Here is a 16,138-nt window from a genome sequence, read left to right as displayed (position 1 = left end):
TCAAAATTACACTGTCTGGGTTTTTCACTTATGATATTGAAATAATTTAAAGTTGTAGTGTGCAATTTCTGCAATACTAGAAGCACCAAACAGAACTGCAAAAATAATAAAGATAATAAAATAATAAAGACTTTTCAAACAGGTGTCCTGAACACTTCCCCTGTCTGCTGTTGGTCACAGGTGACACTGAACATGTAAATGCAATACAAAACAATTTACATCCAAAAATTTCCACAGTACCTTTAACAATACAGGAAATGTAGTAGTTTTTGTTAATGTTATTATGCTGCCACATTAAGCTCTGCCATTGTTATTTTGCTTAATGTCAGTTCATGAGTATGTGTATGAATTATCATCATAAATCTCAAAATAGATTATAATTATTTTTCAATAGGCATATTTTTAATATGTATGGCAACGGACACAACTACATCATAAAAAAGAGTCTTTAGTATCAGGCATTTTCTCTCAGGAAATGAATGTGTTTAGGGCCAGCATCTTTTGCACATTATTTCAGCTGAAACAAGATTTCCTTTATTTATGGAAAATCAGTAAATGTATGTGACAGCAAACTCACCTGAACCACTGGAAATCAAGATAACAAGATAATTAATTATTGTTGATTGTGATGATGATGGTGAAAATGAAGATGATTGTGGTGACTGTGATTGTGCTGAAGATGGTGATGATTATGAAGTGATAGTAATGATGAGGATGATGATTGTGATCGTGCTGAAGATGGTGATGTTTGCGATGGTGATTGTGATAATGAAGATGATTGCGATAATTGGGGTGATTGTGATCCTGCTGGTGATGGTGATGAAGATGATGGATGATAATGATTGTAATCTTGTTGAAGATGGTGATGTTGATTGTGATCATGCAGAAGATGGTGATGGTGATGATGACTGTGATCCTGCTGTAGATGGTGATAGGGATGATGAGGATGATTGTGAAGGATTGCGATTATAAATGACGATGACTGTGATCGTGCTGAAGATGGTGATGATTGGGAAGTGATGATTAGTTTGTTGTTGAAGATGGTGATGTTTGTGATGGTGATCATGCTGTAGATGGTGATTGTGATGATGATGATTATGATGATGTGGCAGCGGGGGCGTGGTCAAGCATCTCTCCGGAGAGAGAGAGGAGAGAGAGAAAAAAGAAACTCACCGGTTCTCTGATGCGCCGTCGCGTGGTCCTCGATCACTACTCCATCCTCTCAGGTGGACTGCAGCCGCTCCTCCCCGGGCGGACCGGAGTCAGACCTCCGACCCCCAGCGGACAGAACGCCCCTCCGCGTTCCCGGCGTCCCGTGGGGACACTCCTCCACCCCTGGCAGCGGCCCTACCACTCCAGGTGGTCGGGGAGTCGCTTCCCTCCTCCTTCCCGGGTTTCGGCACCAATGTAAGGGGGTTCGGTGGAAAGGAGGAGGCGAGAACCAGCTCGACAACTTAAATAATAATTTAATAAACAACTTAAACAAAACACACAACTATAAACACACAGTACAGCTGTCTGTAATTCTCTCTCTCTCGAACTGTCGTCCCCGGCCGCCTTTATCCCTCGCGCGCCCCATCAGGCTGATTGGGGACCAGGTGTGTCTCATTCCAGCCCGGCCCCGCCCTCCTCAGCTCTACAGATGATGATTGTGATTGTGCTGAAAATGGCAATGACTGTGAAGTGATAGTGATAATGACTGTGTTGTTCAAGATGATGATGGTGATGATGATTGTGGTGATTGTGATAATGGTGAACATGGTGATGGTGATGATCTGATGGTGACAACGATGATGACGATTGCGATCATGCTGAATATGGTGATGATGATGATGATGATGATGATGATGATGGTGATAATGAAAATGCTTGTGATGATTGTGGTGACTGTGATCGTGCTGAAGATGGTGATGATTGTGAAGTGCTAGTGATGGTGACAGAAATGATGAGGATGATGATTGTGATCTTGCTGAAGATGGTGATGATGATTGCGATGGTGATTGTGATAATGAAGATGATTGCGATAATTGGGGTGATGAATGTAATCATGCTGTAGATTGTGATTGTGATGATTATGATGATGATTGTGATTGTGCTATAGAATGTGATGGTGATGACGATTATAATGATTGCGATTATCCTGTGGATGATGATGATGATTTTGATGGTGATAGTGATGATGATGAGGGCTGTGATCATGCTGAACATAGTGATGGCCATCACACTGAAGATGGTGATGGCGATCACGCAGAAGATGGTGATAGTGATGATGATTGTGATGGTGATTGTGATAATGGTAATGGCGATAATAATGACGATGAATGTGATCGTGCTGGTGATGTTGATGAAGATAATGGATGATAATGATTGTGATCATGCTGAACATGGTGATGATTGTGATGACAGTGATTATGGATGTTGATTGTGATTGTGCAGAAGATGGTAATGATAATGATGATGGTGATGATTGTTATCATGCTGAACATTGTGATGGTTATGATGTTTGTGATGGAGATTGTGATGATGATAATGATGATTATGATTATCCTGTGGATGGTGATGGTGATTGTGATTGTGCTGGAGATGATGATGATGATTGTGATCATGTTATAGATTGTGATGATTGATGATGATGATGATTGTGATCATACTGCGTTAGGTTAGGGTTAGGTGATGCTGATGATTGTGGTGAGGAAGACTCTGGTGATGATGATAAAGACTGTGATGTTGATTTGCCACCACTAGCTGCTCGACTCCTTCATTCTGTCCATTTTTTAAAGTTAGATGTCATATGTGTCACAGTCAGTGACATTCTCTAAAGTATATTGAGTGTGTGAGGGGGTTCAGTGTACATTCACAGGCTCACTGATGGTGGGGGGATGATTGTGTGCAGAGTGTTTTTCATGACGGTATGAATGTGGCACTCAAAACCTTTGTGTGGGTTTTTGTCTTGTTTCACTCATGCCAGCAGTCAGTAATTGCGCTGTTGAAAATTGTGAGTCATGTGATCTTGCTGAAATGAATGTGAAAGTGTGCGCGCGGGAATTACAGCTGTGCTTCTGCGTCACTGTGAAATGCCAGTGGAATCAAGAGAGCAATTCAGCTCCACAGGGAACAGCTTTTAACAACCAACACACAAGATACTGCTGAGAGAGAGTGTGTGTGTGTGTGTGTGTGTGTGCTTTCATGATGAGATTTCCATTTATACCAGCACAAAGAACAGAGAAGTGAATTAGGTGTATAAATGTCCACTAAAGAACAGAGAAACACATTCATTCAGATGTTCTTTGTTAGTTCTGTTAGCTGTTCGGTGTTTGCTCTTTCTTGAACTCTTCTGTGAGCTTTTCCAAAACATTCTGCTCCATTTACTTTCTTTCCTTCAAGTCCACTGACTCATATGAATATATGTCTAACATAATGTAGTTTCTGTGACACATTTGTATTAGTACCTGGTACATTTTTATATCAGTTAAAATGAAATATTGTGGTCCGTCATCATGCCTTACTTTTATGGTTTCATCTCTATTTCTTAATATTTATATCGTAATCTCAACTTTACATTTCTAAACATGTTGAACTGTTACTGTGTGTGAAATGTGCTGCATAGATCCTGCTATTGTTTATAATCTCTTATTCATTCTGGTATCTGAAAACTCACTATTTATTTTGTTTTAGTAAACTGTCCTCCTCAGCCATCATCACCATGGGAACATAAAGCATCCAGGCTCTGCTCTGCAGACAGGTTACTATGGTAACTTATGCAGAATCCCTTTATCTGAGCAGCATCGCAAGCACTTTGGGCATCATTGAATGTCTCATGTTCTGTAGGAGCTAGTTATCTCTGCCTGTTAAACACTGCAGCAGCTTCATAATGCATGAGTCACATTAACAACAAAACTGCAGGAGTGTGTACAGGCACAATCGGCTAATCACATTCAGTCAGCAGGGAGCGGATCACTTTCATAGTGTCTGACTGTGACCCTGTGTGAGAGAGGTCAGCAGGTAATGATGGTCACAGGTCCGAAAGCTTTGAAATGTAACACTGTGTTCCTGAAGTCAGTCATTATTTCCAATTATTTCCAACTTTTTGGACTGAACTCCAAGCGCTATATTTGGAGAAACCCAAACACAGCACACCACCCTGAACATACCATACCTACTGAGAAGCATGGTGGCAGTGAGTTTTACTGTCCCCTTCGGCATATCGCTGCCCCATTTTGCAGCTGGCCCACTAAGAAAACTCTTGGTTCTCCTGATGGCCAGTCCGCCTCTGCTCACCCTCCCATCCCAGATGTGTATGACTTTCTTTCTTCTGCAGAACACAAACAACGGCTTAAAGAAGAATACTTCAGCTCTGTAGGTTCATACAATGCAAGTCAATGGTGACCAGAACTTTGAAGCTCCAAAAAGCACATAAAGGAGCATAAAAGTAATCCATAAGACTCCAGTGGTTTAATCCATGTCTTCTGAAGTGATATGATAGGTGTGGGTGAGAAACAGGTCAATATTTAAAGTTTTTTTTTATTCTAAATCTCCTTTTTCACTTTAAGATGTGAAAGTAAACAGGCACCACATGTGATTTTTAGCTGTAAAAGTAAAAGTGAAAGTGGAGATTTAGGGGGAAAAAAGTACTTACATTTTGATCTGTTTCTCACTCACACCTATCATATCACTTCTGAAGTCATGGATTAAACCACTGGAGTTGTATGGATTACCTTTATTTGAGCTTCAAAGTTCTGGTCACCATTCACTTGCATTGTATGGACCTACAGAGCTGAAATATTCTTCTAAAAATCTTCATTTTTTTTCTGCAGAAGAAAGAAAGTCACACACATCTGGGATGGCATGAGGGTGAGTAAATGATGAGAGACTCTTTAAACTGAGTTGAACCCGGAATACTCCTTTCATAGAATATTCTGTGTGTTCTCCATGAAGAACAGTTCATCTGTCGTTACACTGCATAGGCAACACAGCAGCTGCAATATATTTTATAGTCTGAAAGAGGCCGAACGTCTGACATCAACCCTGCAGTATTCACTATAATCAATGTCTGAATGTTTCTGTAATGCACATGAGTTCTAATTCTGCAATCTTTGATGAGAAGAACATTTTGAGACTGCACCTCTTGGAACTTTCCATCATGTTCATGATATTTGTCTGCATTCACTTTGCATTGGTGTGCATGAACTATGGTCAGAGATCTGAGCAGTATTTGCTGTGATTTTATGTAAAGAATCTGGGTTGATGTTAGACTCAGAGAATGACCTCACCTTCATCGCTCTGCAGACAGCGGTTGCCAGGATACCATTTCCATTGGCAACAGCAGAAGTGGAACAGCGAGAAGGAAAAGAGAACATATAATCGAGGACAGACATCCTTCCGGAAGCCCATATAAAGCCACCGGATGCTTTTAGAGTTCTAGAAGAGAAAAGTATTGCACAGTTTCTGCTACGGAGAACTTTGAACATTATGTGCAGGTTTAATCCGATTAGATCACATCTTTATACTGAAATCTCTTTGATGGTTGATATAATACATCTTACTCTATTCAGAATGTTCTGGTTAATGATAAAAAAGACATTTAAACCCTGAAGGTAACAGGCATGACAGGCATTTTATCGGACTTAATTTATGTTCCATATCGCTGAAGAATCAGTATAACTATTTCTCTTCGTTTTTAAATAGAATTGTTTTATTAATATTATGCTCTTATTGTCTTTCATTTTTTTTCTGCATTCTTGTTTTTCCTAAATGTTTTTATTCTCATCTGTAAAGCTCTTTTGGAATATTTGATGTACGAAAGGTGCTACAAATGACATATTTATTATTAGTAGTACCAGTGTGATGGTTAATGATCTGTTAACAGTTAAGAGAGAGTTAACTGTAGATAACTGAGATTACACAGTGATTGTTTGATGTCATTATTCCTGCTGAGCAGACATGATGTGAATGAATATTCATTTTCTCTGTCTGCCAGAATCAGACCTTGTGTCAGAAATGTTTCATGAATGTCTGTGGATATTTTGTTGAGAACACTGACCCCTGCTGATCAGAACAGACCATTTCAACTGGACACTTGTGTCTCAATTCACATACTTATAGTATATACTTCACTGGTGATGGAAAGAACATAAAACACCTTTTTGTTGCCTACCAATTCATGTTTACTTCAAAAGTTCATATGTTCAACCTCCTGAGACCTGAGTGTGACTGCTGTGTGCATTTTTCATTCCCCTTTTTTATTTGTAACTAGTAGCACCTTATAAACAAGCAAAAAAATAAATAAATTTCAAGAGCAAATAGTTTTCCTATAAATGAATGTCCTCATATGTGGACAGCGGGACTAAGTTGTGAAATTTTAAATAACACTAAGCTATAGAAAGTCATCAAATAGTTTATGATGTTTGCCGGAGTGTTGATTATTCATGTTTTTGAGACGTTACAGACATTACATCAGAAATTAGCATAATTAATTCTGATTCAAAGTAATGTCCAGCATCATCCAATCACTGTCAATCATGTTAAAATAAAATGATACATTATAAATTCTGAATCTATGTACTGATTATCATTGTCACATGTCTGTCAAACATGTTGAGTGATCCAAACATCATCTGCAGCCTGAAACTGAACTTTTGATCAGATTTTAGGAGTGAATGCACTTAACTGCATAGAGAGCTATAGGATGCTCCCTTGCTCCCTATTTAGTGAATGACTTAACCTCCAGTGTGCTGTCTGTCTGCACTGGTCTCAGAACAGTTTGAAATGCACCTTATTTTCATCCTAACTCCATATAAACCTCTGAAAGCAACAAGAATTGACCCATTTATTCTCAATGTGATAATGTTCAGTAAATATAGGAATGCATTTAATAATGTTAATGAATAGAATCGTATTGTACAGTGATAACAAAATAAAATATAACAAAATTTATATTAAAATGAAGCGAAATGACCCACAGATGCGTTAATGTTGAACGTTATTCAAAATAATGTGTTTTTTCAACATTTGAGGAAATTGTGCCAGTGTCCACATATGTGGACATCATGTTTATCAGCGTGCTGACGCACAAAAAATTAATTTGTGAACATTTTTGAAAAATGAATTTTTTAAAGCGGCATATCAAACGAAACTAGAGACTCTCCTCTTTACAACCAAACAGGTTTCAATGAAAAAACTTAAAGAGATTTCTTACCAGAGGCACTTTTTTTAGTTCTGTGTCCGTCGAAGCAATTCACTGAAATCGACGTCATGTTGTTGTGTCACGTGACTCGGTGTGGCAGAAGTTTAACCCTTAAATGAAAGTCTAGAGTCTTGTGAACAGTATTCAGTCAGTTTAAAGTAATTAAAATTATGCACTGCGTATAGCGTAGCCAAAATACAACATCAACGCATGTGGACGAGGTTAAGAAACTTCAGCTTCAATATCTTTGCAACTGAAAATGTTGAAAGTGCAAGGGGTTGTGGGTAACAGTAGCACAAGAAGCATGCACACTTTGAAAATGTACCCTGAAAAGTATGTCTTTTTTGGAGTTGCATACTACCATGCTACTCGTACTATTTCTACCATTTAAAGATTTGGCCGAAATAATAAGAGTAGTATTGAAAGGGGCGGTCATGCTCCCATTCAAACGCATCCGAACGCAGGAGACCAGAAACGCAAGTTCCTGCGAAGAAATTTCACACTACACTGCTGAGGAAAGTTCAAGTTTGGTGAACTCTGACGTGCGAATCTGGATGATGAGAAGACGAGTGAACAACAGAAGACTGAAAGGTTTTTCAATTCGTTCAATTTAAAGGATACCTATTACAAAGCTGCGTGTTTTCAATGTTGCTGGAAAGTGAGCAGAGGGTATATTCTTATTTTGAATACAATATTATTTTTTATTTGTGATTTATTATTGATAAAAAACCAGAAGACCTTGTGTGTCCAAAATCATTTCACATGTTCAGGACTTTAGCCTACATGATCTGTGTACCTTTGGCATCCTGTATTCAATACATTATGATATGGGATGCACTATTTCCAATCTGGCAAACTATCTAGGGCAAATAGTATGCAAACTGGGACATGACCAGTCTCTCAATTCTCTATGAACAAAGTTATTTAAAAAATGTCTGTCTTTTCTAATACATTTCTTATTTATTTGACGTATGAGAATTCAGTTCCTGTAATGATTTTAACATCTGTTAGAATGATTGAGAATATCAAGTGGCCATCAGAAGTGTCAAACAGTGATGTCACAGCCGCACTCCTCCACGGGTCAGTCCCACTGATGATGTGCATGAATGTCGAGGTCAACTGCTTCCGGAACGCGTTTCCTTGACAACACCATTAATATTGCGTGTTCTGTAAAGTGTGATTAATTCTGCTAACGCAAAAACTCCAGAACAGAGACCAACTGAACATAGAGAACAATAAAAAAAGAACAGAGTAAATCAAATATAGTACAATATAGACTAATAGAGTACAGCAGAGTAGAATATAATAGAATGTCATGAAACTTTAATCTTATCTAAACTTGCTGCTTTGGTTCTGTGTAAATGAAATGCAGCATCAGAGCAACCTTAAACTTTGTTGTTGTCATGATACAGATTTCATCATTTTTAAAAGTATCATTTCTTATTTTCATTCATTTCATTTTTCAATATTCAAAAGTTTATATTTAAAATGTTAATCGAAGCATTGAACAGTCTGTGTAAATACACCTAAATGCCACTTCTGATGCTGCTTCTGTGCCACCTTTGCAGTGTGAAGATTGAATTACTGTGAAGAGCTTTACAATACAAAACAATATAATAACTTATTTTTTTAAATGGGCAGTTTAGTTTTGTGTGGACAGAATAGAGCTGGTCAGCTATGACAAAGTCACTTTCAAGGCAAGTTTGTCCACTTGGTGGTCATCTTTGAACGCTCTTAACAAGCAGCATAAAGTGCAGCTCCCATATACTTGAATGGAGAAAGACCAAAATCTCCAAAACGGTTGGTGAAGATTACGATCAAAGAACATATCTCAATTCAGCAGTAAAATCAGACAACAACAGTACCATAAATTGTGCTTCTTTTACCTCAGATTACATTTATTTATTTTTTTTGATTTTCCAATTTGGAATGCCCAATTCCCAATGCGCTCTAAGTCCTCGTGGTGGCGTAGTGACTCACCTCAATCCGGGTGGCGGAGGACGAATCTCAGTTGCCTCCACGTCTGAAACTGTCAATCCGCGCATCTTATCACGTGGCTTGTTGAGCGCGTTACCGTGGAGACGTAGTGCGTGTGGAGGCTTCACGCTATTCTCCGCGGTATCCACGCACAACTCACCACGCGCCCCACTGAGAGCGAGAACCACATTATAGCGACCACGAGGAGGTTACCCCATGTGACTCTACCCTCCCTAGCAACCGGGCCAATTTGGTTGCTTAGGAGACCTAGCTGGAGTCACTCAGCACGCCCTGGATTCGAACTCGTGACTCCAGATGTGATAGTCGGTGTCAATACTAGCTCAGGCTTGTATAGCTAATGCGCATGCGCGATTTCGAGTTGATTGACAGGTGATGTCTGTATCTAAAAGCTGATTGGCTCTTTTACCTGTAAGGTAGGACTTCCTTTCTACATCCACCATATTGGGCATTTCAATTTCTCCCATTCATTTTAATAGAAGTACTGCGTCTTGGGCTAAATAGTCTTTGACCGTGGCGTCAATTTGTAGGCGAATCCGGACGACTAATTCACCATGGGTTTATTTGGGATTTTCCAATTGGTTTTTATGATGGCAGTTTTGGAAGGTCTTTGATAAACATTACTTAACTTAAGATACTTGGACATTCTGTAACATGAATTACAGAATTCATGTTTTAAAAAACAAATGTTGCTAACAAGTTGCTAAATAAAGACTACAAATACCACAATCATGTGAGTGAACGTGCCCAGTGAAACGGAAAACTGTTGTAGTCCTTATTTAGCAACTTACTTTTTCTAAAACACAAGCGACTTCCAAATTAATGTTTGAGGTATGACTGTGTGTAATTTATATTGGATAACAAAACGTCCAAGTATTTTAAATAATGTTTACCACAGACCTTATTTTAAAAACACACAGGAATATCCTGAGGGAACTCATGGCTTGAAAATGCAAATTCTCATCCTGGTTTTTGAACAACTGAACATCTTTATTAATCAGACTCTGTTCTCCAGCACACAGCAGTTCTCGTTCGATTCAGTTCACTGCACTATGGGAAGTGTCCTTCCTAACCTTGCTGAAACCCTTTTACAATCTGATTCATGGAGGTCCAGAAACCCCTTCATTCTACAGTTTATACTTGCACTTATGAATGTTTAGCCTGTAATAGTTCTTCCACTGTTTAATTGGCATTGTTAGCCTAATAATAGTGTGATCACTACAATGGATGACTGCTCATCATGTCTTTAGTTGGGTCAGTGTAGCTAAAGAAATAAACTTGTATTTGTTATGGAAAAAACTAGCCTAAACACATATACATAAAGTACTTAAAATAATATAAAAATGAAGTTCCTCCTAATGGATTTAATATGAAACTATACCTTTTCTGTCACTGTGTTACTACAGAATAAACATGATACACTGTAGTAAAGGTGATGATGTGCATTTAAAAAGCCTTATAACTGATGATGTATGGTGTTATCTCCTCTCATCAGTGCTGTATATAATGTCAGACAGGGCTTGTCTATCAGTCTGAGAGGTTTGACTTCTTCCCCAGTGATTTAAAAGAGATGATTCTCTCTGTAGGATTCATATGAAGTAGATTTGTGGTGTTGAGATATCGAGTGTGTGTTGTGCGCTCTGCCGTACACCAGAGATCTAGTTATCCTGTTTCTGGGACACACTGGAGATTTGTTGCTATGTTTTATTTATTTTATATTGAATTAAGTTTTCTTGTTATTTGGCGTGAGATTTACTTGAGTAGAGAAAGAGCGTGAGACCTGAAAGCATGTGTCTCACGTAGGGTTGCAACCCGTCCCGTTAAATACGGGATCGTCCCGCTTTTAATGATGAAATGATGCGTCCCGTCTCGAATCAGTATGGGACAGTAAGTAATTGAGTAAAAATACTTAAGTGTAATTTCTGAGTACTTTTTACACCCCTGCCGAGGTGACGTGTGTAACTGGAGACGATAAAATTAAATCATTCAATAAAAAGTCTGTCTCATTGTGAGACAAACATTCAGTGAAGATCATGAGTGATTAATAGACTGTTCAAGACAGACAGTGCTGATAATAATATTGTGACTCATTGTACTTTTCCTCATTTTCAGTGAAATTATTAAATGTACACTTCTGCGTCTTTACAATGGCGGCTGAAGTGCTTTTGTGGACGAACAGGAAGATGAGTTGCGATAGTTAGTGCGCATGCGCAGTGTGAATGGTAGTGTAATTCGTCTCCCCGCCGCTATGTGGCAGCAGTGATGTTGAGCGCTGTTGTGACAGTCAGTTTGTCTGTCTGTGTGTTCAGATCCACACTAGGGAGTGCACACACTATAAAGCGTCTATATCACACTTAATCACACATTATCGGTCATGGCACGAGTGCTGAGGAGCAGTTTAAGAGGATATTTCACCTCACAGATCCGGATGGGATCCGATCAGGTACTACAGTTTGAGTTTATTATGTGTTTTATTTATCTGATTATCAAGAACATGAGTGGGTTAGGGTTATGAATGTTTCATCGGTCAAAGCCATGAATGAATCACAAAGAACTCACAACAGACACTCACTATGTTTGTGGTCTCTCTCTCAAAGTTCATTTTAATTCAAATGTGCTTTACTGGCATGACAAACGTTACAATGTATTGCCAAAGCATTTGCAATGTTTACAATGACTCTTGAACAGATGAGAACAAATTATAGAATGAATACATAAAAGATTGTGTGTGTGTGTGTGTGTGTGTGTGTGTGTGTGTGTGTGTGTGTGTGTGTGTGTGTAGTTGGGTGAGTTGGGTAAGGGTGCTGGTAAAGGAGGAGGTGCAGGCGGGTCAGTGAGGGAGGCTGGAGGAGCGTTTGGTAAGAAGGAGGCAGCAGAAGAAGAGAGATACTTCAGGTGAGTCATTCATTTCATTTAGATTCTCTGTCTCATTGTATTTACATGCTATTTCAAAGAATACCAATATACATATCCAGAAAACATGGTACTTTTATGTTTGTGTTTATATATCAGTTCATGATCACTGACATGGCTGTTGTGTGTGTGTGTGTGTGTGTGTGTGTTTGCGGGCAGACACATCATAAATTCACATCACACATTCTGCTCTACTCCGACCAGTCTATATGCTGGGTTATGCTTTATTAACGGTAAATGCGTTTAATTGAATCTGTATTTAATGTAGTCTGGTTGGTATTTTCTTTGACCTTGTGTAGATTTGTTGATGTCTCATGAAGCCGGTTTCAGTGGCTAACCAGTTAAGTCTGAGTAAACTGTCTCATGTTCATCATCATGGTAACTTACGCTACATGGCTAAGCTGCTCTGAAGTAGGTTTTATTCTGGGTTACAGATCAATCAGCTGTGAGTAGAGTGACATCTGTGATGCAGTGAAGTCACTCCCCCTGAATCTCTCCCTCCATATTAAAGTGCAATTCACAGGGAAATACTGTATGTTTATTTAATGAAGGTAAAGATAAAACGTTATTGATGCCACAGGGATTTCTGTGCCAGACTTCGCTTACAATAACACAAACATAGTGACTCCAATAAATTAATATAAATCATTATAACCAATGTAAAAAATATAAATAATGTAAAAAGAATCGTTATGTTTTTCACATAAAAATTATATTGCATAATGGGTTATATATGAAGATTTATATATATATATATTATACAATTATTCAGAGATGAAATCTTGTCTTTTGAGCATTAAAATGTATTATTGAGTTTCTTTACATGTTGTACCTGTTTGCAGTGTGTGATGCTGATAAAATGTTTACAGAAGTGTTAGTAAGGTGATTGACACATTAATTAAGTGTTTATTGTGTAAAGAGTCTTTTCATATTCTAGGCATCAAATAAAGTGACATGGCTTGCACTTTATTAACTTTAAGCTTTTAATTAGAATGAATTTAAAAAGCTTTACATTTTTAAATTAATATATACATTTTTATGCTTTTAAAACTAATAAGCTGGTTTGCTCATATTGTGAACTTATTTAAATTCACTTACATATTATATTCAATTATTTTTTTCCAGCAGTCATCTCAAACTTCCGCAGCAGCGGTGTTTCTTCATGTTGTGTAAATGTTTAACCCTTTAAGCTCAGATGGACCCACCAGCAGGTCCTGGAAAAAACAAATAGTCAAAATATGAATAAGTACAGTCTTGACGAACACAAAATAGGTATCGTTTGAAAGTTCAGAAGCTCTACTTTCCAATGCATGTAGACATTATGACCAAAACTGAACAAGTCATTTGAAATTTACTGACAAATCAGAAATGTTCAGTTTTGAGAATTTATAAAAAATTTGCACTGTACATATTATTGTAATTGTAAAAAGCTCTGAGTAAAATACAACAAGCCTATTTGTTTTACTCCCAGACAAAAATATAGCCAGTAATAGCTAAGTATATGTCTGTGTTGCTCATATGCTGCGTTTTCACTTATTTACTTAACGAAAAATAAACTGAATATAAAATATCACATATCATTACTTAGAGGAGGTGATTATCTTTCAAACGAGTCCACACACAAGATAATCAGATGTATAGATCATTAGATAATCCACATGAAGCACAATGTTACATATGGCCACCAGGAGATGGCGCCAAATACATGACACAGACTCAATGATGACTCAAATGACACAGAACGAAACTCATTCTGTGAAATCTCATTACTAAAATCATGTCTGCATTCTATACAAACCTTTAGTCATTGTTGTGTTTGCATGTGTAATTAGTTCTTATGTACAATTATTATGTTTTATTTGTTTGGAGGTGTTTTTGGACACTATAATAAATTATTTTTGTAATGTTATAACTTTTGAATGCTTTGTCGTATCAACACGAAATGTTTCTCAAATACAGTTGACATGATTGGGAACAAAACAAAAGCTGTTTTTCAGAGTCACCTTATTTACACCCAGAGATATAAAATGCCAAATAAGAAAAGTCACTTTTTGTGAGTTTCTTAGGCTGAGAGTCTCAGAATGTATCATAATCTGTTATCAATAAAACATTTGAAAAGTTCTCTTTACAATGATAGCAAACACTTGACCCTTCTTTTGTCAAATTATAACCCTTTAATTTTGGGTATTCCACTGAAACAGGACATCTTGTTAATTGTCTGTATCACTCTACTCTCTCCTCTCCAGCAATAGCTGGTGTGTGGTGAGTGTACTGGTGCACTATGGCTGCCGTCACATCATCCAGGTGGATGCTGCACACTGGTGGTGGTTGAGGAGATTCCCCTGTTCACTGTGTAAAGTGCTTTGAGTGTAGTGTCTGACAAAGCGCTATATAAATGTAATGTTCATTCATTCATCTTTAAAAACCCCTTCAGAGCTCAAAGGGTTAATTCCTTAATATTTTCATAATGATCTCTTGATCTTAAGCGGAGACGTAAATCACGCTGAATTTCTGGCGAGAAGTAAATCGCGTCTGCTCTCCCCAAGCTTCACACATTGTCTGTTTGTATCAAACGTCACTCATTCATGTGCACCCACTTCAGGGTTAATCATGAACTCAGGATCAAACTCTGAGTTGACAGAACGTTTATAGCGAGAGTCTTGAGATCACTGAAGCTGATATAAACCGGTTTAACTCTGTCTGGTTTTTTCAACTGTAAACTTACTCTCAAACTCAAGTTTGTTCAACTAGCTTCTTGAAACAGACCTCCCGTCACACAACCTGACATCTAATTTGATGAGATTCTACAAACTGACAGATTAATTTGTGCCAAAAACTGTATAGAGCTTGATTGGACACACGACCTTTAACATCAAAACATGGTTAATTGCATTTTCATATTTGCATTTAGCATCAGAACAGACCTGAAACCGGTTTAGATATCACAGTTCACTGACTTTGTAGCATAGTGCAATATTGCGTACATGACAAAACCGTTCACTAATCCAGTGATTCAAAACACACACAGGACACAGATAGTCTGATAAAGACTGATGTTGTGACTTCATCACTCTCTGTGTTCTCACAGGCAGAAGGAGAAAGAGCAGCTGGCAGCACTGAAGAAACATCATGAAGAAGAAATCGACCATCATAAGAAAGAAGTCGAGCGTCTGCGGAGAGAGATCGACAGACATGAGGGCAAGATCAGGAAACTTAAACATGATGACTGAAGACCAACATCATCATATTCCATACTTCTGTTGGATGTGTCTTGTGCCTGAGAAATATACTCTCTGATTAGAAGCTTTATGAATAAATATTTGCAAAAACCTGCTGTCTTTGACATGAATGTTAATATATTAATATAGATGGCACATCCCACAGTTTTACACTTGCAATGCAACAATTATGTTCAAATTCAAATGTGTAAATTGCTAACTGCTCATGTTTAATAACATTATTTAATATTTAACAGAGATAATCCCTGGAGCTGCATTTATTTTTCATCAATAAGAGACCATAATTAAACACTGATCTTGGAACAGCTGAAATACTGAATTTGACCATCTCATTTAAGAGTCACTTCTCCATGAAACTATGAAGTATATAATTAATAATGAAAATGCAAGGACATCAAAATATGTCTGTTTGTTTAATTGAATTATTTGTGCTGGTCTGAATATAATTCATAGATAAGAAGATCAATCAATAATCTGATATTTGGAGGGGCCTTTTCTAATATAACAATGACAAACCGTGGTTTACAGCAGAGTTCAGGCAGCTTCGTCAGGCCAAAGAGGATGCTTACAGGGGTGGGGATAAAGTCTTGTACAATCAGGCCAGGAACACACTGAACAAGGAAATCAGAGTGGCTAAAAGAAGATACTCTGAGAAGCTGAAAAACAAGTTTTCAGCTAACGACCCTGCATCAGTGTGGAGTGGCATAAAACAACTTACGAATTACAGGACTCCTGCCCCCAACCCTGTGGTGGACCAACAACTGGCTGACGACCTGAATGTGTTCTACTGCAGATTTGAAAGGTCCAA

At 38.0% G+C, this 16,138-nt stretch overlaps 1 protein-coding gene across 1 annotated transcript; it reads left to right on the top strand.

Moving 5' to 3' along the window:
• The first annotated feature begins 11,463 nt into the window (after positions 1–11,463).
• On the top strand, positions 11,464–15,420 carry atp5if1a (ATP synthase inhibitory factor subunit 1a). The gene is made up of 3 exons (XM_051670789.1): positions 11,464–11,621; positions 11,961–12,073; positions 15,180–15,420. Exons 1-3 carry the CDS (start codon positions 11,553–11,555, stop codon positions 15,319–15,321), a joined length of 324 nt encoding a protein of 107 aa, XP_051526749.1. The 5' UTR covers positions 11,464–11,552; the 3' UTR covers positions 15,322–15,420.
• Positions 15,421–16,138: the final 718 nt, after the last annotated feature.

This window comes from Myxocyprinus asiaticus, chromosome 34 (genome assembly GCF_019703515.2).
Source record: "Myxocyprinus asiaticus isolate MX2 ecotype Aquarium Trade chromosome 34, UBuf_Myxa_2, whole genome shotgun sequence".
Classification (NCBI taxonomy): Eukaryota; Metazoa; Chordata; class Actinopteri; order Cypriniformes; family Catostomidae; genus Myxocyprinus; species Myxocyprinus asiaticus.
Note: the sequence above shows the minus strand (reverse complement) of the source record. Positions and strands in the feature narration are given on the sequence as shown.